We start from the raw sequence: 23,676 nt of genomic DNA, 5'->3' as shown, positions 1-23,676 counted from the left end.
CGAGCGTGTCAAAGTCCTGGCCCTTATGGGTTCATAATATTATCATCATTTCTTTGTATTTTATGTATAAATTACAAAATGAAAACTGTGTGGATAGCACTGTGTGAAATTAAAAAGAATTATCTGATCATTCCAAATGTATAGCTTTTCAGCTTGGGGTATACATTTTAAATCAGGTGATAATAAGATAATGGCGTGCAGTCTGGACTGTAAAGTATGGGACCCCTAGTATCCCCCAGCATCCATTCTTCTCTGTTAATGAGTAAAAAACATCTCAGATTCTTGCTGGGATGCGGGCCACCCCAAACAATGATGGCATTTCCCATCCTTCCCTGCAGCTTAGTGCGACCACACTACTAAGTTCTAGGCAACAGGATATTAGAGGAAATGTTGTGTGCAATTTCTGGGAAAGAACACTGGAACATAGAGGCAGGGGCTGGTGTTGGAGCGACCATGTTAAACAAGGAGATGGAAACTGCTAGGGCAACAAGATAAAAGGACTCCAGTTCTCTTAAGAAATTGTGAACTACCTTACTCGTCTTGTTCTGTCCATCTCCAGACTTTTATGTGAAAAAAAAAATGTTTCTTGTTTAAGCTGCTTTTAACTTGGGTATATATTATAGACAAACTTAGTCCCAGCTGATAAATGGAGTTCCACTAATGATAGTTTGCATGGTTTTGAGTCTTATACTGTATGAAGAGCTTTCAGGGGAAAGGAGGAAACTAATGCCATTTGTATTCATTCATTTATTTGATGAAAATGTAACGGTGATCTACCGTGTGCCAAGCCCCGTGCCATGCACTAGGACAGAAATGAATCCAACAAACTCTGCCTTCCATGAATCCCTAATGGGAGAAACAGACAGGCAGTTATAACACAACTGATAGGAGTTATAATGGGGGAAACAGGCAGCCGTGGGGTGTCCAATTACCCAGAATCAGGAGAGGGCATGACGTGGGGTGGGTGAGCTGGGATGGCCGACTGGAGCGTGAGCCCAGGTCCGCTGCCTCTGCCTCCACCTGCCAACCCCAGGCTCCTCTGACCTCCTTGACCAGCTTCTTATGAGAGACAGTAGAGACCATTTATTGTCTTCCAGCAAGGGCCAGCTGCTCATGGGAGAACTCTCCAGAACCTTGTTTGGGTAGCCGCAGGCTCTGCTTCCGGAGGAGGATGTGAGGAGGTGGGGTGATATTGACTCGTCATGAAACCATCCTCCCCAACCCCAGCTGCGACCCCTCGGGTCTCGAATCTGTCAGGACGAAGGAAGTCACCAAGTGGTTGCCTGTTCTAAGGTGAGTACCAGTCCATACCACGTGAAGGCGCCTCACCCACATGGATAGTATTAGCACAATAACCCCCCCCCCCACCACCACCATGGTAGGGCATCACTGTGACAGGCCCAGTGCTCTGTGCTTTACATACTCACCCTCTACTTCAGGATGACCCTGCAAGGCACACTTTGTTGCCCCATTTCACATACAAGGAAACTGAGGCTGAGAGAGAGAAAGCAAGCCAGCCAACCACACACACACTGATGAGTGTCAGGGCCAGGCCTGGGGCCCAGGAGTGCCTGACCTTAACGCCTGTAGACTTGGAGCCCTCAATCTTCTGGTTTCCAACCACAGCTCTGACTGGATGCCACTTTCTCCATGACTCTTAGAACTGAAAGGCTAGAGGGGACTTGGTGGATAATTTGGTTGATAGCCCTTTAGAGTTGCAGGGTCATTAGAAATGACCTCTCATTTCACAGATGAGGATACAGAGGCCCATAATGGCATGGTGACATGTGGGTCTACGTGTCGAGGATCACAAACGTGCTGGTAGTAGAAACAGCTCCTGGGACACTAGGCCAGACCTATGTCTTCTGCTGTCTTCTGCCACTTGGGCCCAGCCCCTCACTCTTGGATTGTGCTCTGGTTCCTCCTAAAGACCAATGTCTGCGGAGAAGACATCTGATGCCAGGAAGTCCCCATCCTCCTGGTGACCTTTCTCTGGGCCGGGGACTCAAGGTCTTTGTCACAGGGGCCTGTCAGAACCGCTGCTGCCCCAAAGGCACCTACTGTCTGTGGGGGACACAGCGTGGTGCAAGCAGTGCTGGCCTGGGAGCACAGGGCCTGTGACAGGAGCTCCTTAGCGCAGGAGTCCAGAGGAGAGGAGGGAGGAAAAGGAGCAATGTGCCGGTCAGATGGCTGTCTGCAGTGCTGGGAAGAGCAAGTGTGGGGGCGGCGGCCTTAAAGACCCTTAGTCCTGTCTGCCCAGACCACGAGCCCAAAGGTCACTGTCCGGTATTTTGTGCTCCCGACCCTGCCTGTCTCCCTGCTTGGCCCACTTCCGCTTTTCAAAACACCCCCAGCCTAGACCACCTCCTGCCTGTAAATCACCAGGCCCCGGGACACATTTAAGCTCTGCCACAGACCCTCTGAAACTCTTGTCTGTTGCTTGCTGGGGGTGACAGGACTGGCCTCCTCCCCACCTTAGGGAAAGTGAGGCAGGGTGGACACATGCCTCTAATAACCCTTTCCAAAGCGACGGCCACTTCCCCAGCTGGCCCTGGAGCAGCCACTCTGTCACAGGCTGCAGATGGATGGCCAGGGATGGCGCATACACGGGTCCTCTGAGAAGCTGTCACAGAGACAGGATGGGACAGGCAAGAAATCAGCTGGAGACGAGAGGACAAAGGGGAGGAAGCAGGAATAACTGGGAGGAAAAAGGGGAAGAGATCCCAGGCAGGTCTAAGAAGGTTTTGGCTGGCCCTTGGAGTCCTCCAGGCAGAAATGCCCATTACATGAGCCACACCTCCCACAGGAAGGGACAGGTATAGTGTCAGCCACACTCAGTCGCTGGCCAGGAGTGGTTGGGGCCAGTGGACTTCAGGGTGAGTGCAGTGTTCAATGCCGAGGGGTGGCGGTGGTTGGGGGGGGCAGTAGGTACACTGAGCTCCCCCCACTGCCAAGGTCATGGTAGCAAGGCTCCCTAGGAGTTCTGTCTCACAACTAGATGGCAGGAGGGTTGGGGGCGGGGGAAGGTGTGGGGGAGGATAGGCACCTGTTAGATCGGGTCACCCTTTGGACTTCAGCCAAAAATGAGACAGAAATAGTCCATCATCTCATAGTTCAGCATCGCATTACATACACATTATCTCGTTTCATTTCCCTCACTCCTGTTTTTCCAGCATATCATTACCTCATTTTACAGATGTAAAATTGTGTGCTTAGTGGGTTAAATAATTCTTCCATCAGTGTAGCTAGTGAGCAGCAGAACCGGGACTCATCTGTGGCTCTCTTACTTTCCCCAAGTCTGGCCACAGGGACTCACGACTGAGGCTGAGGCTGAAATCCTGCAGGGACTCAGCTAACAGTGATGCCTCCCAGAGGCACTGTACTTGGCAGCTTATAAAACATTTTCAAATCCATTGTGTTAACTCGTCCTTCCAACCACTCGTGAGATAGTCACTATCTCCAAGTTACAGAAGAGAAAAGGGGGCTGAGAAAGGTGAAGGGCTTTGCCAGGGCATGGAGGCACCTAAATGAGCCTGCGCTGATAGGACTCGAGATTCTGTGTACTCGTGACGACTCCACAGTGTTTCCTAGACAAGCTACTAGCTATGTGTGTGTGCACAGGCATGTGTGTGGGTGTGCCAGCCACACCTGTGGCCCATCCTGAGACCCTCCCAAGCTCCAAACCATGCCCAAGTTTCTAGTGCCAGCCCCGCCTCATCTCCCGTCTTGGGAAACCTGTCCAGCCAGATGGCTGACAGTGGCCACAGCAGCCACAGAAGCTAACTCTGAGCTGTGGTCTTCCACATCTGGCCCTGGGGGCCCCCGAGAACCCTGAGTGCAGCACAAATTCTCTTTTCCCGAGACAACATCAAGCAGCAAGGACAGGGGAGATCCTTCGGAACCCGGCCCAGAGGCTGGAGAGAGATTTGGGGCCTTCCCCCGCCCCCTCCCTGGGGGAGGGGCCAGGTCTCATCCACCACCTGGACTGGAGCTGTCAGAGGCCAGGCCAGAGCAGAGCAGACCCGGGAGTGTGAGGCTGGGAGTGGCCCCAGCAGGTTCTGTGAGGCCGCCGGCACAGGTAGGGGTCGGCCCCATCTGACAGGACTACATGTGTGGTGACTGGAGCCTGTAAACCTCTTCTTTTTCTTTCCTGTCTTTTCTCTTTCCCTGGGGCTCTGTCACCACCTATCTCTGTCTGCTCTTCCTATGTAATAATCCTTTCCTCTTGGAATTAAGCATCCAGCCTGGCCACCCGAGGCCTCCACCCTTTCCCACTGAGTGACCCTGACCTGGGAGCACTCCAGAAGCCTCGGCCCCTTGGAAGCTGGGGGAGGGGCGATGCCAGGAAGGAGCCAGTGCCTCTCCTGGCCTCTGCAGGCCATGTGGTTGGCTCCTCCACGGAGCTCCTCCTCCAGGACCCGGCCTTGCTTACTGCCGTCTCCCCACTGCAGAGAACACAGCCTTCCGTAAGGCCGGGGGAACCACTGATGCTGCATCCTGGGGGAGAGGTGTCCCTGGAGCTGTGCAGTGAGACAGCCCTGACAAAGGGCCTTGCACGGAGTGTGCTCACGGAGTGGCTGGGGTCAATCAGATGGAACTGCATTTGGGTTTGAAATGATCAGATCACAGGCACGTGGCAGGGGAGGGGGGGTCATGAGCCATTTGAGCTGAGAGCTAGAGCGGTGGTGGGGACAGGGCAGAGGTGGCTAGGGAAGGAAGGGTGGCTGAGGGCTGGGGTGCAGGCAAGGGGCTGAGGTCTCTGGAACCAGATCTGGACCCCAGTGGGTTCCCGTCCCCAGTCCAGCCGTCTTTGGGCCCTGCTCAGAGCTCCCATTAGAGGAAGCCACACGGAACTGACTTCTACCCCTCCATCAGACGGGATACATCTTCCGTGTCTGCCCCCGTAGACATAGGATTAGGAGAAAAAGGACAGTGTGTAGCAGTGTTTAGAGTGAGTCAAGCCTGAATTCAAAATCCAAATAAGCCATAATTATGTCACATCTCCAATGAGCTGCAAAATAGGAATAATGAGGCCAACTCCTACAGTTACTATAATAGTGGCACTCATATTTGGGCTGTGACCTACCCAATATTTCTGGCACATACTGGCAAATTTAGTCCTTACCCCGTATTGTTCTCAGAAGAGGAAGTTCTCAGCAGGAAGGTTGGCCAAGAGTGGTTTTTCAGGAAGAACCTGCAAGCAGCCAGGGCGAGGCCAGCCAGAGGTACCAGTGAGCCTGCCCAGGGTTCTTCCGGGGGCTTCCTAGGGTGCTGGAGGAGATGCGGATACCCAGACAGTAGAGGGAGAGGAGGTTCTCTTCTACATGGAAAACTCTTGGTTCCACGGTGGATTTGGGGGTCCCAGCCCACTTTGTACCATCAGCATTTCATGGCTCGTGCTCAAGATCTCGCCATCTGTCATTCCCTTAGCCAAAGGCTTCCCACCCTGCCTACCCTGGCTACAATGTTGGTCCTTTTGGGAATGGAACAATCTGAAGGCTGTTTCCCATTCGTGGCTTAGTGGCAGGGATGAGGGTTTATAGGCACTGGGAGTTGAAGGGAAGGGCCACCCAGCCTGGAGGGTCCTGAACCCTGGCACCATGGTTGGGGCAGGGACCCCATGGGAGAGAAAGCCACAAAGGTCCACATGCTTCCCAGTTGGGTAAGAACGCAGCCAGGACCCTTTCCTCTCCATCCTTCTAACTAGATGCCAGTCTCCACCTTATCTCTTGTGCCAGCTTCCTCATCCTCATCTAGCCCCCACGCTGGCCCCCAGAGGGATTTTCTAGAATGCCAGTCTCACCACTCCCTTTCTTCTCATGCCCCTTGCCCCTTCTCCCTCCAGACCCTAGGCTGCAGCCCAGCCACAACAAGCCATTCCCCGAACACCCCACACCTGCCTATACTCCCCTGCCTTGTTCCTGCCTCCCTCTGCCTGGAGAACCTGTCTGCTTCCGCTCACTGCCCACTGTGCCTCTCACCCCAACACAGTCTATGAAAACCATTCTCCGCTCTTTAAGCACGGACTTGGTGCCAGTCGTTCGTTAGGGACATGAATGGAAATGAGGTACCCAGATCCCTTGAGGGGCTCACATCTAGTAAGCCCACATCAGTGAGATGAATGGGGGGGACAGGTTGGGTTTGGGGACACTCCCCAGGCTAAGGAGTCAGCGAAGTCTTCGGGGAAAGGATGGTGGGGGAGCACCAGGCACATAGGAGACCTGGGGACGAGGGGCAGCGTGGCCCTTCCAGGAAGCACATCCGGTTACATGCAGCAGCAAGGATTCCAACCCAAACTCTGAGGGCACGAGGGGAGGAAGAGCCTTCACATGAGCAGGCTGCCTGTGGGACAACCTGGACACCATGACAGTTGTGGACAGTCTGCCAGTGAGGAGCTTGAGGGTAGAGAGGCCATGGGCACAGGCCCTGTGCATGGCTGGACATGAGCGGAGTGGCAGGAGGTTGGCGAGGGGCCGCGCAAACATAGCATGGCAAGGATAGGGAGGGGACAGTTGAGCTGTCCAAGGGAACTGACACTTTGGGTGGTGACCTCCAAAGACAAGGCCATAAGGCTAGAGAAGTAGCTGGCCCCAGGAGTCGAAGCAGAACCCTGGTTTCCAGAGTCTTCAGTGACGGCACAGCCTAAAGCCTAAGTAAGGGAGACGCCGGCTGTGAATGCCAGGAGTGAGGTTCCTGGTCTACCTACTGCAAACTACACACACACACACACACACACACACGGAATAAAGAGAACGCAGGGAGCCGGACCCTAAAAGCAACCTTGTGAAGCAACTGACCTAAACAGCTGGTCCAGGGGGATATAGTTCTTCTGTCGCCCCCAACTGAAACTCGGCCACACAGTCCCTGTCGCTGCTGTAACTCTGAAAACGCAGCCTCGGTTCAGATACTCCTCAGAAACTGCACTGTCCGACGCTGTTATTCAACACTTGTATCTTCATGTAAACACTGTCCCTGCAGCTCCCACCCTGCCGGGGTTGGCTGCCAGGCCAGCTTGTTTGGTTTCTCTCCACCCTCTCGGCCTGCTTTGCTTCTGCTGCGCTTCCCCGGAGAGCCCGCCCCGCCTCCCCAACTGGACTCGGTGGTTCCTTCCCGGAACTCTGCGGCTCAGAGGGAGGGGGGTGAATCTTGACGTGCCTTGTGCTGAAGGCGCCTGTCCCGTGTGCCCGGCTGTTTTCTGGCCAGCCTGGCAGCACGCTGGTCGGCCTCCCGGGGGCCCCCAGAGCCAGGTGCGGAACAGGTGCGCACTTACTGTAAGAACCACAACACCACCACATCCTCCGTCTCGGGGGTTCTCCGAGAGGATTTCCTGCATAAGTGGGGCCTCCTCCTGGCCTGCCAGCACCTGCCTCAAATGTCAAACCATTTTGGATGAAACTCTTCCTGTCTGGATTTCATAATCCATGCTAAGTAGAAAATCCATAATGGGCACGGTGCGATCTTTCCTCAGTGACTCTGGGTCATTGCTTTGCATATGAATCCTCAGCTGCCATTCAGGAATGCCCTTGGCTGAGAATTGATGGAGCCTGATTCCTAGGTTGTTCGCTCTAATTTGGCCTCTCTTACGTCATCCTTTCCACTTTCCCTGGTTATCAGGACGCCCATGTGCTGTGCGTCCATCAGTGGCCGTCCCCCTCTGCCCCCCATGGCCCTGCAATGCCCTGCACGCCTCTGGCAGTCTCTCTCCCACTGTTAAGTTGTTGTTTTTAATTTGCTGTGAGCTGCAGCACAAAATAACACTCTAGGCGAAGCAAAACAAGACAGGCCCTGAGTGGGGGATCTGGGGCTCACCAATGCGTCAGCGGGTGGCCTTCATGTATAAGCTTCACAGCGTCTATTCTGAAGGTTTCAAAACCTCTCTCACTTCCTTCCTGGCACTCTCTTGGCTCTGGGCTGCTAAGATGTCTGGCTGGCTAACAGATGGGTCTCAGATGCATCAGAGGGATGGCTGCTATGGGCCCGGCCTGCTGGTTTAGGTTAGGTAAAATGTGCAGGGTGAGGGCTTGGCATCGGGCGTCTGTGAGGATGGGGCTGGGGGACAGGGCGTGTGGGCAGTGGAACCCCGAGGGTAACTTCCGGAGGGGAGGATAGGAGGACCGGCACTCACTGGCCCTGCGAGGTGGGCAGGGTATAGGCCACGCTGACGGGACCCCCAGGTCCGGAATCAGTGACCTGTCCATGGTCACTCTGCAGCTCAGTGGGCTGGGCTGCTGGGACTAGCAGGCTGCCTGGGCCCTGGGGCAGCTGGTTTTCCCTGGATCCGGCGTGCTCCGGGTCCTTCCCAGGATCACTCATCTGTCAGAGCACAGGGCAGGAGTGTGAATTCCGGCCCCACTTTGTGGCTTGGAATAAACATGTCTCTTCTCGGGACTCAGTTTCCTATACTGTAAAAAAAAAAAAAAAAGGCAAAATGACACCTGGGGGTCGGGGATTGGAGGTGGGAGCACTTGACGATGGAGGCTTTGCCCAGGTAGCAGCAGACCCCTTCCCCTTTTCCTCCCTTGTCCCCCTCCCACCGGGAGCAAGGAAAATTGCATTGAACTCACTCCTAAGAAACCTGGACTCCAGGCCCAGCTCCACCTTTCTTGCCCGTATGACCCTTCCCTCCCTGGGCCTCAGTTTCCCCTCCACATAAGCCAGAGCTTAAATATCCCAACTTCTGAAGTCCCTCCCAGCTGCTGAATTCTACAACTCTCTTTTCCTCCTCCTGCTCCTCTCAGGGGTGGGAGTATACACGGTGTGTGTGAGTGTGCACGTGTGTGTGTGTGTGTGTGTGTGTACTGGGGGCAGGGAAAGCGAGAGAGTCCTGCAGAGGATGGGGTGGCAGCTAGGAGAAAAGGGGACCAGGACTTTCCATGCCAGTGGGGCTCAGAGCTTTCTCAGCAGCTAATGGCCCTTGGGGCTGTTTAATCATTACAGGAAAGGAACGAAGCCAGGAGCGCCTCAAAGTCCAGCGGGGTGGTGAGCAACTCTAACAGAGGAGCATGGTGCTGGCAGCGATGGGGCCTGGAACTTCAGGAAGTGGGGTCAGGACAGTGACAGCTCCACGCTCAGCGCTGGGCTCCGGAGTCAGCCTGCATGCCTATGACATAGGGGTCCTGGTCGTCTACTTTGTCTTTGTCATTGGCGTAGGGATCTGGGTGAGTAGGTTTGGGGCCTGGCGGGGGAGGCAGGTGCAGGGTGTCACCTCTGGCTGGTCGTGGAGCTGGGGGCAGGGTGGGCAGGGGGAAGGGGATCAGGAAAGCACAGGCTGAGATGGAGAGGTCTTTAGGAGTCATTCTCTCCAACCCCTTCTTTATAGATGGGCAGACTGAGGCCCAGAGAGGAATGTGACTTGCCTGAGGGCACACAGCAAGCTGAGGCAGTCCAGGCTGGGACCCCCATCTCCCAGCTCCCTGACTCTATGCATCTGATGCCTTTGGCCTCACCCATACCTGGCAGCCCGAGCCCCACTCCTGCCCTCCTCCCCATGCCACCATCGCCAGCTATGGGGACGCTCTACTCGCGGCCTACCCACCCTCCACTACTGGGTGTCTCGGCAAGGAGTAGGGCTTTCTAACGGAGCTGGGGTTCAAATGCTCATGGGAAGGGAGCCAGGTGAGTCCAAAGGTCCTTCTGTTCTCCATTGTTCACCTGAGCCTCAGTGCCGGGAAAAGGGGCCAGGCTCTGAGAGGTCAGGGAGCTCTGAGTTCAGATCCCAACTCTGACTGTTAGAGCCACAGGGCCCTGGGCACATGAGAACGATCTGTGAGTCTCAGTCTTCTCATCCAGGCAGTGAGAATAATAAAGCCTATGCTGTAGAGTGGTCATGACCATTGAGCAAAAGGACACATTTAAGCATCCGGCAGAGGGTGGCACTCGGCTGGCAACAATACACGTGGCTATTATCACGGCCGCGGCCGCATTATGGAGGCAGGGGACAATGGTTCCAGTCCCAGCTGGTACTGTGGCAAGCTCGGGAACATTCTCTGGGCCTCAGTTTCCTTATCTGCAAAGCAGGGTGAACAGCCCCTGCCTCCCAAGCTGGTGTGAAGGAGAAATGGGCAAGCAGCTGATCATTGGCTCTTGGGAGGAAAAGAACCAGTCCTCAGTGACTTGGGACGAGCTGTTCCCTGTCTTCAGCCCTCAGTTTCCTTACTTGTGAGATGATTCCATCTGCTCATCCGGCCCTGCCCAAAGACCAGAGATGACAAGGAAAGTTCCAGCAAAGGCTTAACAAGCACCAGCCCCTCTCCTCCCCATCACTCCCCAGTGACTGCATACTTTTCCTTGGGGGCAAAGAGTCTCCTTTCACATTTCTCTTTTTCCTTCCTCTCCTTCAGGTATTTCTCCCACCTCTAGACCTAATCAGAGACCTGTTGACTTTGGCATCTTAATAAAGTCTTCCAGTTTCCGTTTCCCTGCCCACTGCCCTGCTGCCAGCCCCTAGTCCCCAGAGGAAGTTCCTTCATGTCCACTCTCCTTTTGTTGTTCAGAGCAGTTCCCCCCCCCCCCAGGCTGCAAACCACCACCCACCAGTTCAGGGCAGGGGTCTGTGTGGGGTCCTGCACAGGCTTACCCAGCATGGTTTGACTTCAGGCCAAGGCAAGAGAAGCCCCCCAAACAGAGCCCTACCTCTTCCGGGGGCTCCTGGGCTCTCTGTACCCCTGTCCCCAGTGTGTGGGAGTCCTGCAGAAAGGAGGGAGAGGGCGCCTCCATGCAAGCCTCTCAATCAGATACAAATCACTTCCTGACACAAGTGTGGACAGAGGGAGGGCTCAGGGGACAATAGCCATAATCTTGCACCCTTGCCAGGTACCGTGCTGTTCATGAAGGCTTTAATCTCTGTTGGCCCTTTTGCTCTCTGCACCAGCCCAGGGGATGAACGGTGAGGCCCAGAGAGAGGCTGTGACCCTCTCATAGGCACGTAGAATAAAACCTGTGAAACTGCCAGTCTCAGTTCTCCTGCTCTGTGTCACCCCAGTGCCTGCACCCAGGAATGGGGAGCTGAGGTGGGGCAGAGGTGGAGGAGCTCAGGAAACCTTCATCTCTCTCCCCTTCCTTTCCAGTCGTCCATTCGCGCAAGCCGAGGGACCATCGGGGGCTATTTCCTGGCGGGGAGGTCCATGACCTGGTGGCCGGTGAGTTGATCTTCCCCCCTGTCTCCTCCCACCATTGGATCCTCGTCTTGTCTTCTCTTGTCTGGACCAAGGCAGCAGCCCCCCAGATAAGTTTCCTGGCTCTGGGCTCCTTCTCTGTGGCCCAAAGTCACCCTATAACCCGAGAGACCTTGCTAATTAATGCGCCCCCCCCCCCCGATAAGCGCCTCTTAAGTGCATACCCTAGGCTGGACACTGCACCTACAGAAATAATCTAGAATGTTCCCATCCTGGAGAAGCTCAGATTAGCTGGGCAGACAGACTCACAGAAAACAGGATGAATGCTGAGCTGGGGGACACAGAGGGGCTGTGAACACGTGCAGGAAGCCTCTGGACTCAGGGGAGGTGGGATTAGCAAAGACTTTCATGGGAAGCAGACACATCTGCTTAGTACTGTAGAGGAGTGAAGTGGGGGGGGGGGGGTCACAGAGGTCCAATCCCCAGCATCCTCAGGGAATCGATCCCGACACTTTTGTGAGCCCCATCTCCCCCCTCAGGCCACCTCACTTGTTTCTCTCGCTCCTCAAAACTAACTCCCTCCCGATTCCTGCAACACGATGGAGGGATGTGAGCCCTGCCTGGAAAAGGCAGGGTGGAGTTGTCAGCCCCCCTGGTAGCTGAGGCTGTGTGCACACCTGGGCACGCGCAGCTCACACGCATGGCACACGAGTGCATGCTCTCACACGCCACCAGCCGTCCCTACAGCCTGTCTTGGTTCTCACCACTCTCCTTGCCTGCACTGGTGACAGACTCATTGAAGAGTAGAGGGGGCCCTGGACATTGACCGAGCTCTCTGGAAGGTTCAAGTATCTGGGACAGGAGGAGGTAGGGGCAAGGAGCTCTCATGCCTCTAGCACGAATCCCCAGGAGTGTGAGGGGCGAGGGGCTGGAAGCTCACAGGGACAGTGACTGGTCCCTGTCAGCCATCACCTCAACAGACAGAAGAGCACTCTGTTCAGTTGGTACCCACCCTCCCCCACCCCCATCACAGCCCTGGAGATGAGTCTGTAAGAGGGACAAGAAGCAGGACAGAGGGCCTCTCTGGTCCATCCAGGAGAGTGGCTAGGGGCGGCCGGGTGCCCGTCCAGTCCTGCAGAGAGGACATCTCCCTGCTCCGTGTGAAACTGTGTCTCACTGTAAGTGTGAGGGAACCCGAGGCCTCTGAGCAGGAGGAGGGTATCCTCCAGACGAGCAGGGTGTAGAGACGACCCCTGCCTCCCACGAGCCTCAGTGGGGCAGGGCTTCTGCCTGCGGCTGGACGCACAACCTGCTCTGCTTGGTCCTGTTTGTGACACGAGCCCGTGTGTCTGTGTGTCTGGGCATCTGTTACGCAGGTCCCATTGCTTTGCACCCTTCCCTACCAGGCCAGTCCTGAGAAGTGCCTCACTCCCCTCTCTGTGGCCTGAGCAGAGTGTGTGGCTGGGAAACCAAGAGCAGAAGGAGTAACAGCATCCTTGTCCCCGACGGGCCCGTCTGGTCCCCCTGCCAACCTTGTTGACTGATGACTCCTCCAGTCATGAGCTGGGAGCCCTGGGCTGAGTGGGGCCGAGGCACCTCGCTACTCCCGGTGAGGGAGCAGACCCAGTGTTCCATGCTCTGGCCAGGCACTCCCCACCAGCCCTGCCAGCGTCCCCAGGACCGCCTGAGTGTGTGTGCATGTGTGTGTGTGTGCATGTGTGTGCGGCAGCACGGAGTGGCTTCAGCATGAGAATCTTTGTGCCCTCGTGCTGCTCAGCTGTTTTCTGAATGTCTTAGTACCTTTCCTTCCTTCTCACTTTCTATCGCCCAGCACCGCTAGAACAGTCAGTGAGTGGGAACAGGTGAGTCCCCACATTTTACAGGTGAGGAATCTGAAGACTTGCCAGAGGGAGTGATTTCGTTAAAATCACATAGGGCGCAAGGCTGGAGCACAGCTCTTCACCTCCGTCCCCGTCCTGCCTCTGCCCAGGCCCCGGAGCCCCTCCCTCTGCCCCTTTCCCGTCCAGTGAAGGATCCCATCAAATAATAAAAGATAACACTAATGAGTGCTTATTAGGTGCCCAGCAACAATCATGCACTAATTACTGGAGCCAGACAACCAGGGTTCAAAAGTTCTGTTGTTTACTAGTTCTGGAACTTGGGCAAGTCATTTATCTGTGCCTTGGTTTCCTCCTCAGTAAAATAGGGATAATAATAGGACCTACCACATAGTGCTGTAGTGAGGGTTGAGTTTGTGTGTGTGTATATATATAGATGTTGAGAGAAAGAGAGAGAGAGAGAGAGAGAGAGCAAAAGGGGGGCAAAGAGAGGGTGAGAGAATCCCAAGAAGGCTTCACACAGTCAGCCAGAGCCCGGAGCAGGGCTTGAGCTCATGAACCGTGAGATCATGACCTGAGCCCAAACCAAGAGTCAGATACTTAACTGACTGAGCCACCCAGGTGCCCCAAGTTAACATATTTAGACCAGTGCCTGGCACTTAGCAATGCTGTGTATGTACTAACCGCTATGATGTCGTCCTTATTGTGTCTATTGCATCAGATTGTGTCTATTGCATCAGAGTTATATTATTGTGTCTATTGCTATCTCCTGGAGAAAAATGATCTCAACTCCGAGGCTGGCCCAGCCTGTGCTCAGCCCCTCAGCTCCTCCCTCTACCTGGCCTGGTGCTGGAGGCACTGGGTGGCAGAGGGCCTCCCCCAGTCCCTCTCATGGGGACCTCCCCACCTCCTCTCAGCATCCTTGCCTCTGGAGGCCCCTAGATGGGTGGTCCCAATGCAGGGCCTTGTTCTCCCTGCATGGATGCTGTTTCCCATGGCTTCCCTTCTTTCCCACCTGGCCACTCACTCACTGGGTGACCTGGAGCCAGCGGCTTCATTTTTCCTAACATTATTTCATTCCTCTGTAAATTGAAAAGATTAAACCTATCTCTTGAAATGTTTATGAAGATTAAGTGCATTAGTGTCTATGAAATGCCTCACACTGTGCCCACATACAGTAGGTACCCAATAAACGTCAGCTCCCTCCCTTCTCCCCTTTGCTCCCTCCCTTCCTCTCCTCCCTCTGATTTCCTGACCCAGGCCCTGCTCTATTCACAGCTTCTGAAGCTCACGGTCCTGGCTGTAGATTGATTTGGATTAAAATTGACCCCGACCTTTGACCTCACTTGTGCCTTGCAGATTGGAGCCTCTCTGATGTCCAGCAATGTGGGCAGTGGCTTGTTCATAGGCCTGGCTGGGACAGGAGCTGCCGGAGGCCTTGCTGTTGGGGGCTTCGAATGGAATGTAAGGAGGCTGGTCTGGAGGCTTCTCAGAGATAACGAGGGTCTGAACGTCCCACACCCCACACCCCACACCCCATCCCACCCCTGGCTTTAGTGCTGAGAGGAACCTCAGAGGTGCTTGGAGAGGCTGTATGGTAAATCGAGAACCCATTTCACAGATGAGGAAACCAGGACCTGGAAAAGGCAGAGGGACTCATCAGAGGTCACACAGCACTAAAATCAGGTCCCAGGTCCCTTGCCTCCCAGTTCGGTGCTCCCTCACAGCGTGACGTGCACAGGAGGCTGTCCTTCCATGTGCATCTAGGACACGGGTAGATGTCTCTTGTTCTTATTCTCCCCACTCTTCCAGGCAACCTGGCTCCTTCTGGCCCTGGGCTGGATCTTTGTCCCCGTGTACATTGCTGCTGGTGTGGTCACAATGCCACAGTACCTGAAGAAGCGATTCGGGGGCCAGAGGATCCAGGTGTACATGTCTGTCCTGTCTCTCATCCTCTACATCTTCACCAAGATTTCAGTGAGTACCCACCGCAATGTGGCCATCTTGTCTCCCTGTAAATGCTGAGCTTGAGTCGTGGCTTGTTGCTGGATGTAGGGATGGATGAATGGATGGATGATAGATAGATGATAGATAGGTAGATAGATAGATAGATAGATAGATAGATAGATAATTGATAGATAGATAGATAGATAGATAGATAGATAGAAGGGAGGAAGGGAGGAAGCATGAATCCACATACCTTCAATGCACGCTCTCCCTCAGCAGTGGAGCGATCACAGATGAATGAGAAGTACCTGTTAAGTAAATGACAGTGCCTCTCTTTAAATAATTCCTAATCTAGAGTGCATTCATTCATTTCTCTCTCCATTAATTGATCCTCCATTAAGCACCATGAATTTGTTGCCTACATGTCACTGTTCAAAAGATCCTTATTCCTCCTCCTCTGACCTACACTCCGAAAACAAACCTAGGGCAGATGGTTCGCCCATGTCCACACAGAATAGAGCTGTGGGACTGAACTAAAGTTTGGGTCCTGTGACCTGGTCCAGGCGACCTGGCACTCCGTCCTGTTGTAGCCCTGGTATGGGTTCATGAAACAGCCATGCAATGGGATCAGCAAGCAGGCACTGAAGGGGACTGAGTCCACGAGTTGCCAGGTCGAGAGATGGGAAAAATGGTACAGCCACTTGTCCACCAATGCTGGAAAACAAGCCTAAGTCAGCATGTTGTCTGGTCAGCCGGGTCCTGTAATAAACCCAAACATGCAGAGCCTCCAGAAGTGCGGTCATCTGTCCTGGGGCTCCTGCCTGTCCGGTCAGCGTGGGCCCCCTGGCAGCTGGGCGGGCCTCTGCTCTGCTAGGGAAAAGAGGGCCTCTGGGTACCTGCTCTCTCTTCTCCAACCCCTGCTCCCCACTTCCTCTCCTCTGTCTTCTCTTCATTCCTTCCCCCCTGCCATCACGGCCCACAGATTATCCCATCAGTGCCGCCAGACCTCATTGCTCTCGGTTTCAAAGTTTTATGCGGTGCTCCTCTGCCTGAAAATCTCCACGGCTCCTCAGCATCCTCGAGGCCAAGCCCATTCTCCTCAGCATGGCACTTTAGGCTCAGCCTCATTATGTGATGAGGGCTGACAGCACTTGGTATGGCTGAGCAGGAGGCATCATACCCTGGTGGCCACAGCGAGGGCCTCAGGTGACCTGGACTCCTGGGTCCCGGCTCTCTGCAGACTGACATCTTCTCTGGAGCCCTGTTCATCCAGATAGCCTTGGGCTGGAACCTATACCTCTCCACGGTGATGCTTCTGGTGGTGACAGCTGTCTACACCATTGCAGGTAAGGCCGAGGGCGGGTCGCGTTGGGGTGCAGGTGCCTGGAGCAGAGACAGAGAGACAGGGAGAGGTGGAGGGGGGTCACCTAGGGATGCTACAGTGAGCAGGAGCGTGACTAGGGGACTGTCACCAGGAGTAGTGTGGCTGTGGACTGCTCCAGACAAAGCCACCAGCCTGCCTTCCTCTTTCTCCTCCAGAGCACCTCCCATAGGCCTGGGCGCCTGGGTTCCTGGCTTGTGGCTAAGTCAGTTTGCAAATATAGGGAATTTAAACGGTGTTTGGTGGGGAGGGAGGGAGTATTCCTGGTAGAACTATCAGCCCAGCAGAGGAATAGTCTTGGGGTATTAAAAACAACAAGAACAAAGGAGGGAGGTGCAGCTGCGGTACCCAAGGGCCACTGGGGAGAGAAAGAGCTAGATTTGAGTGCCAGTGGCTGGCACCAGCCTGTGGGGGGAAAGGCAGGCGGCTAGAATCGACCTGCTAAGAGGACTCCATGTCTTGTCTGGTCTCCCCAGTGTGGCCAAGCACAGGGCGGGCAGCCAGAGAGGAACCCCTTGTTGGTGCTGACTGATGAGCCCTCTCCTTGGGTCCCCAGGGGGTCTCACGGCCGTGATCTACACAGATGCTCTGCAGACGGTGATCATGGTGGGGGGCGCCCTGGTCCTCATGTTTCTAGGTAAGGTAGAGACCTGAATATACCCACCATCACATCAAAATTGCTCTCCGATTTGTCTTGGGCTTTCACCTCCATGCTGTGACTGGAACTTTCCAGAACACAGGGTCATGTTCCCTACCTCCCTACCCCCATTTCCAGGGTGGGACTGCCAAAGAGCGAACTTCTCAATACACCCCACATCCTCCCTCATTCCCAAGTTGCATACCAGTTCCAAGCCCCGGGGCTCCACATGGGACTGGGAGGTGGGGTGGGGGCATGTGACAGGTCCACTGGGGTCTCGGAGCTGTGTCACTCACTGTGGTCTCTCTCCATAGGCTTTCAGGAGGTGGGCTGGTACCCAGGCCTGGAGCAACGGTACAGACAGGCCATCCCTAATGCCACAGTCCCCAATACCACCTGCCATCTCCCCCGATCTGATGCCTTCCACATGCTCCGGGACCCTGTGAGCGGGGACATTCCTTGGCCAGGCCTCATTTTTGGGCTCACGGTGCTGGCCACCTGGTGCTGGTGCACGGACCAGGTGATGCCCCAGACAAGCTTGGCCCAGACCATCACACACTGGGGTGGCTCCCTGTGGGAAAACCACACGTCTAGGTGCACAGAGTGTTGGGACTCATTCTGGGACTACCTCAGGTCTCGCCTATGGCTGAGCTGAGCCCCACCTGACCTAAGTGGCACACCTCCACTGCTCCCTTTTCAGGTCATTGTGCAGAGGTCTCTGTCTGCCAAGAATCTGTCCCACGCTAAGGGAGGCTCGGTGCTGGGGGGCTACCTGAAGATCCTGCCCATGTTCTTCATCGTCATGCCTGGCATGATCAGCCGGGCCCTGTACCCAGGTAAGAGCTGGGCAATGTTGCACTGGGGGGAGGGGTCACATGCTAGTTCTATTAAGAACACATGGGAAGTGCGTTAGGCTTTGTGGGCCACACATACAATAAGTATTTCAGTAGAAGAAATTTGTATCTGAATATCATTTTAAAATCCTACTTTCCTTTCATAAGGGAAAGAACAATGAAGGCATTCTTGGTGCCTTCCGAGGATGTTTGCCCTTTATCAAGATGTAAGGCCTAAAACGCAGAGGAGTCTACCAGGCTTTGCAGGGTAGTATATGGTCAAGGAATTTACCAGCGACAGCTAAATCATCGTACCCAGACATCTACCTGCCCCTTGACCCTCTGGCCTCTACAACAGATGCTGATTCCTGCCAGCGTCACCAGTAAACACGTCCCTGTAGGGTTGGAAAGCAAATATTGGGCCGAACCAAGAAGGCACATGCAGGTTGACTCGCCCCTAACGGCCATCACTCTTCTATAGATGAGGTGGGCTGTGTAGACCCTGACGTCTGCCAAAGCATCTGCGGGGCCCGCGTGGGGTGTTCCAACATCGCCTACCCCAAGCTGGTCGTAGCCCTCATGCCTGTTGGTGAGTCCTGTCTCCCCCACACCACCCTTCACTCCATGCCCCAGCCTCCTCCAATCCCCAGTGCCCAGGAGGGATTGCACTAAACGTGGACACGGATGCAAAGAGAGAATAAAAAAACTTTCACCTCCACACTTCCTTCCCCAATACACACACACACACACACACACACACACTTTTCACAAACATCTGTAAGGCACCCATTCTGGCTCTAATCCTGGAGAGGCAGGGATAAAAGGCAGGCCCCTAGTCTGAGGCTTCATGCCATCTCCAGGACACCTGGGCTCACAGAGGGTACAATACTATGTCACCAGGGTGGGGACACAGCAGCATCGAGGAAGCCCTAAGGAGGCACCTGGCTCCACCTGGGAATGTCAGAGAAGGTTTTCTGGAGGAGAGGAAATGGAGCTGAATCCTGAGGAACATCTTAGGCAGATAAAGCCAGACGGGTGTGGGAAATGTCATTCGGGGGAGGAGGGGCTGTGTGTGCAAAGGCCCTGGGCTGAGAGAGAGCATGAAGTCTGAACTGAAGTCTGAACCGAAGTAGAGTCACCTGTGTGATGCACATGCGGGAGGAATGGATAGCCTTGGAAGGAGGCCGTGGCCATGCCTCACCATGGAGCAGAGCCTTTATGCTGGGTTTTAGGCCAGAGCACGTGAGGGGGACCATCTGCACGGAGGGTTCAGCTTAAGGGGAGGCAGAGAGACAGTTAACAAGGGGTTTGCAGTGGCCCGGGTGGGGGTGATAATGGTGTGGACCAGGTCAGTGGTTTCAGAGATGGACAGAAAGGGTTTTAAAAGATATTTGTGAGGTAGAGGCGGCAGGATTTGATGACTGATCATGTTTGAGGGATGAGAAAGAGGGATCCAGGGAGGCCTCCAGGTCCGGGGTTTACGATGACATTGAGAGTGGAGACATAGGAAAAGAGCCAGGTTTATAGAGGGAAGTCCTTGAGTTGGGCTACCCCTTCACTTCAGTAGAACAAGAAATGAATTGGGGCACCCGGGCGGCTCAGTCGGTTAAGTGTCCCACTCTTGGTTTTGGCTTAGGTCATGATCCCCTGGTTGTGAGATCGAGCCCCGCATTGGGCTCTGTGCTGAGCATGGAGCCTGTTTGGGATTCTCTCTGTCTCTCTTCTTCTGCACCTCCGGCTCATAAAAACAAAAAGAAACAGAAAAAGAAAAAAGGGAATGAATGAAAGAAATAGTGGAGCTGGTGGGACGGGGCCTCCACAGAGGGGCTGATTGAGGGACGTAAGGTGGGAGGGGAGCAGAAGAGGGGGGTCTAGGATAACTGAGCGTCTGGTATGGAGATTGGATATTATTAACCAAAGAAAGAAACAACAGGCCCTGGAAGAAGGTGCTGGAAGGTGCTGGCCTAGGTTTGTTTGGAACATTTTGAGTCTTTCAGGGAGACCTCCAGGAGGTGGTGAAGTATTTGGACTGAGAGGAAAGAGGGCTGAGGTAGGGCTGAGGGAGAGTCATCTCCCCAGGGAAACATGAGTAGTCATGTTTCCAGAATCTTGGTAATTTGAGTCATAGAGACCTCAGATAGCAACGGGATCCACCCTCTCCGGCCACAGGGGGCAGAACAGGCCCAGAAAGGAAGGAACTAGTTCAAAGATCACACACCTGGTTACTTGCAGAACCAGGAAACAAATCCAGGGCTTCCCAGGGCCACCAGGCGAGGGCTTTAACCTGGCACCTCAGTGTCGGTGAAAAAGAACAAAAACTGAAAACACTCAATTATTAACCGTCACCCTCCTCCCCATCAGGGGCCCACTAACCAAGTGTCTCCAGGCTCTGACGCCCAGACTGAGACGTCAAAGCTGCAGAGAACCTGAAGGACCACTTAGCCGCACGGCTCTTAGGGATGCAGATAAGGGAGCTGGCACTGGGCAGGGTGGATGGGATGGCTCACCCAAGGCCATAGAGCAGGGCAGAGGGCAGAGCGGGGCAAAGGCAGAGCTTATCCAGAAGCCGGCCTCTGGTTTTCCTGGACTCCTTATCTGCATGGAGGGGGACCTCATGCAGGGCCAGCACCACCCCCAGACTCCCGGCTCCGCCTGACGCTGCAGCCTCCATGGCTCCCGGCGGAGCTGGCCTTCACGGGAGACCTCTCCTCTCCCCAGGTCTGCGGGGCCTGATGATCGCCGTGATCCTGGCCGCCCTCATGAGCTCACTCACCTCCATCTTCAACAGCAGCAGCACCTTGTTTGCCATCGACGTGTGGCAACGCTTCCGGAGGAAGGCCACAGAGCAGGAGCTGATGGTGGTGGGCAGGTGCTCTGCGCCCCCTTCCGGAGCTCCCCCCTCCCTGCAGGCACCCCCTCCCCCGCCCCTCTCCGTGCCCTGGGCTGCCCTGGGGAGATTCTGCGGGTGGGGAGTCCGAGCACCTGGTTCTAGCGTCAGACCCCTACATGACTTCAGGTTAGTCCCCCGCCGGCTCTGGACGCTCCTCCTCCAGAGTAAGGAGGAAAAAAAATCTCTTCCCTGTGTGTTCAACTTTCTCTTGCAAGTGAGCGGCAGAGTGAGAGAAGCTGACAAGGCATTTAAGAAGGGAAAGGTGAGCTGTGTGAGTGGACGGAAGTTAGCAAGTAGCTCGCCCCCAGGAGCTTCAGGATCGGCTCTGGGCCGTATTCCAGGATAACAGAAAGCCTGTTAATTTTCTCCATCGGACCCCCCCCCCCTCCCCCCGCCCCGTCCATCCCCCTTGCATCACACCTGGCGCTGGGCACCCAGGGACATCGTGCCCTGCCCTGCCCTGCCCTGAGGGCTGCTCACGGTCTCATGATGCGGCGTGGGGGCCTGCCTCCATGGAGATGACCCTAGGAAGGCTGTCTCCAAAGGATGCAGAGCCTTACACACCAAGCCGAAGTATTTGAACTTTCTCTTGTTGGTTTTGATTTTATGCTTTTCAAAGTATCACTTGGTGGCTTATTTTCTTTTCCTCCCTAGGCTTGTAGTTTACACAGGGTTACTGTGTTTACACAGGTTACAGGGTTTACACAGGGGCACTGTCTGAAATCTTTGCTTCCTAATTTAAGGCTCTGTGACTCAGGTTTCTGGACTACCATGTTTATTCTTCCCTTTTGGTAGGCGGTACTTGAGTTTCGATAACTTGCTCTCTTCCATCTCCTGCCTTTGCACACACTGCTCCTTCCACCAGGATGCCTTCAGTCCACTGCTGCCTAATGGAGCCCTAGCACCTGCTCACTCTGCCCCCAGCCCTGTGCACAGCACCTGAGCATCTAAGGATCTACCTGTTGACTGTGGTAGCTGCCGCTCTAGTGGGGCCTGGGAGAGAAAATGTGCGAGGGAAGGGAGAGGAGAGGACAGGTGTGCAGAGACATTTCCAAAGAAGCGTCCTTTGAGCTCCCTCACAGCCCAGTTTCACTGCCATTTATTTCATCCATCAGTGGGGTTTGGGCGCCATCTCCTGGCCACACGCATTATTGCACCCAGCCTATCCAAGAAACGTTTTTTCACTGTTTTCACACAAAATCCGAAGGGAGTGCATTAGGGAACTTGAGCCTGAGCCAGGATCATTTGAAGGGGAGTCAGGAGAAGAAGGTGGAGTACCTGTTATGAGCTAAATGCCAGTGTAAGGGTGCAGGGGTTAGATCTTGAGGAGCCCAAAGAAGGGAAAAGTCCCTGAAGTTAAAGCCATCCTGGAGAAGAGGGTTCTCTTGCACAGGGTTTGAATGCAGAAGAGAAGGAAAGGCATCCCAAGCCAAGACCAGAGGCCATTTACTGAGGTGGGTGGTGCTGTGAAAGGTGTGGATTCCTTCCTGAAGAGCAGGTGGGCTTTATGACTTTAAAGACATCCAACTCAAAACTCCTGGGTTTCTTGGATTCTGGAATTCTGATATTCTGGGATTTTAACAGTCTGCATTTCCAGAACCTTGGCATTTCCGGTCTCATAGCATTCTCTAATTTTGTTCCCATGCATCCCCCTCCCTTCCCCTTTCGTGGTTCCTTTGCATCACTTTCCCCCCACCCCATGCCCAGCCACCCTGAGCACGCCTCACGGTGCCCTGTGTCCTCCCTGCAGACTGTTTGTGGTGTTCCTGGTTGTCATCAGTATCCTCTGGATCCCCATCATCCAAAGCTCCAACAGTGGGCAGCTCTTCGACTACATCCAGTCTGTCACCAGCTACCTGGCCCCGCCTATCACTGCCCTCTTCCTCCTGGCCATCTTCTGCAAGAGGGTCACAGAGCCTGTGAGTGCAGCAGGACACCTGTCTCTCCCAGTACACCAGAGGGGCCAGAGACCTGATCTGTCCTTAATCCAGGGTCTCTCTGTGACATATTAGACATACCCACTGCCCCATTCAGGCTTCCATCTCCCCATCCATCAGGTCTTGATTCATTCATTCCCTCAACAAACATTCATCGATCCTATTATGGGGGCTCCCAGATGCAATGATTTACAAGGATGGGAATCATCCCTGCCAGATGGGAGAAAAGGTGATTCAATAAGAAATAATAACGAAATATAATAACTGCTGTGAGAGTAGAGATCAGGGGCACCTAACTTATGGGATGCCTGGGAGAGGGTCAGAAGTGACATCTGAGCCTAGGCCGAAGGATTGATGGGGAAGAGAAGAGTGTTCCAGACACGTAGCATGGTGTGTGTGAAAGCCCAAGTCAGACTGGAGGACCTCTGGAGTCTGTTTCCTCTCTGACACCATAAGGTTCTGTATGTAGGCAATATAACAGCAATGAAGCAAAGTGCGGACCTAGGGAGGACCCTGCAGGCACGCCGTTCATGAAGCTGCTGAAAGCTGACAGCCTGGAGGAGCTAGAAGTCCCAGGAACCCCTCCCCCACACCAGATAGAAAAGAGGGGCCCAACTCCGCTGGGGCTAAGAGATGTCATGGACAGCCTCTGCAGGAGCCACATGACAGCTCAAAGTCATTGCAAAGGAGACCTCAGAAACCCCTCTCCCGGGGGAGTACCCAGCAATCTGTCTACTGTTTCCAGAGGTCGAATCTCCCTGCTGATAACCATAGCGCACAGCAGGGCTTGGTTGAATTCTGAGTGTTTTGCTCATCCCAGAATTCTTGAAATCAGGATCAGCATCTCATTTTTTAAAATACATATGGCAAACAGGTATAGATTAGGTCAACTGGTGTTATAAACAAGACAGGGGAGGTGCTGGGGCTTTTCTTTTTAAAAAGCAAAACAGGAAGAGCTCTATTCTGATTTTTTAATTTATTATAACAGAAAATCAGGATGGGGGATCCTGGTTTTCCTTGCTTATTACAAAAGCATATTCCATTCTAGTTGAATACTAAGCATCTATACAGAGTATCAATTTCTCTTATCATTGCACAC

General features: G+C 54.2%; 1 protein-coding gene across 3 annotated transcripts in view; it reads left to right on the top strand.

Annotated features, from left to right (window-relative positions):
- Positions 1 to 3,759: 3,759 nt before the first annotated feature.
- SLC5A9 (solute carrier family 5 member 9) overlaps positions 3,760 to 23,676 on the top strand; it is a 28,525-nt gene continuing 8,608 nt past the window's right edge. The window contains exons 1-13 of one of the 3 annotated variants that reach the window (XM_053895632.1): positions 3,760 to 4,078; positions 8,938 to 9,158; positions 11,067 to 11,138; positions 14,312 to 14,416; positions 14,574 to 14,645; positions 14,765 to 14,929; positions 16,140 to 16,245; positions 16,837 to 16,917; positions 17,232 to 17,437; positions 17,618 to 17,753; positions 18,232 to 18,339; positions 20,469 to 20,619; positions 22,391 to 22,559. In XM_053895632.1, the coding sequence (XP_053751607.1) occupies positions 9,003 to 9,158; positions 11,067 to 11,138; positions 14,312 to 14,416; positions 14,574 to 14,645; positions 14,765 to 14,929; positions 16,140 to 16,245; positions 16,837 to 16,917; positions 17,232 to 17,437; positions 17,618 to 17,753; positions 18,232 to 18,339; positions 20,469 to 20,619; positions 22,391 to 22,559 (1,527 nt within the window). In that variant the 5' untranslated portion in view covers positions 3,760 to 4,078; positions 8,938 to 9,002. The remainder of the gene's footprint in view (positions 4,079 to 8,937; positions 9,159 to 11,066; positions 11,139 to 14,311; positions 14,417 to 14,573; positions 14,646 to 14,764; positions 14,930 to 16,139; positions 16,246 to 16,836; positions 16,918 to 17,231; positions 17,438 to 17,617; positions 17,754 to 18,231; positions 18,340 to 20,468; positions 20,620 to 22,390; positions 22,560 to 23,676) is intronic. The other 2 variants (XM_019449364.2, XM_019449362.2) reach the window with 2 other exon arrangements.

Source organism: Panthera pardus, unplaced genomic scaffold, assembly GCF_024362965.1.
Source record: "Panthera pardus isolate Hobbes unplaced genomic scaffold, ASM2436296v1 HiC_scaffold_11, whole genome shotgun sequence".
NCBI classification, from domain to species: Eukaryota; Metazoa; Chordata; class Mammalia; order Carnivora; family Felidae; genus Panthera; species Panthera pardus.
The sequence above is the reverse complement of the archived record's forward strand: the minus strand, read 5'-3'. Positions and strand labels throughout refer to the sequence as shown.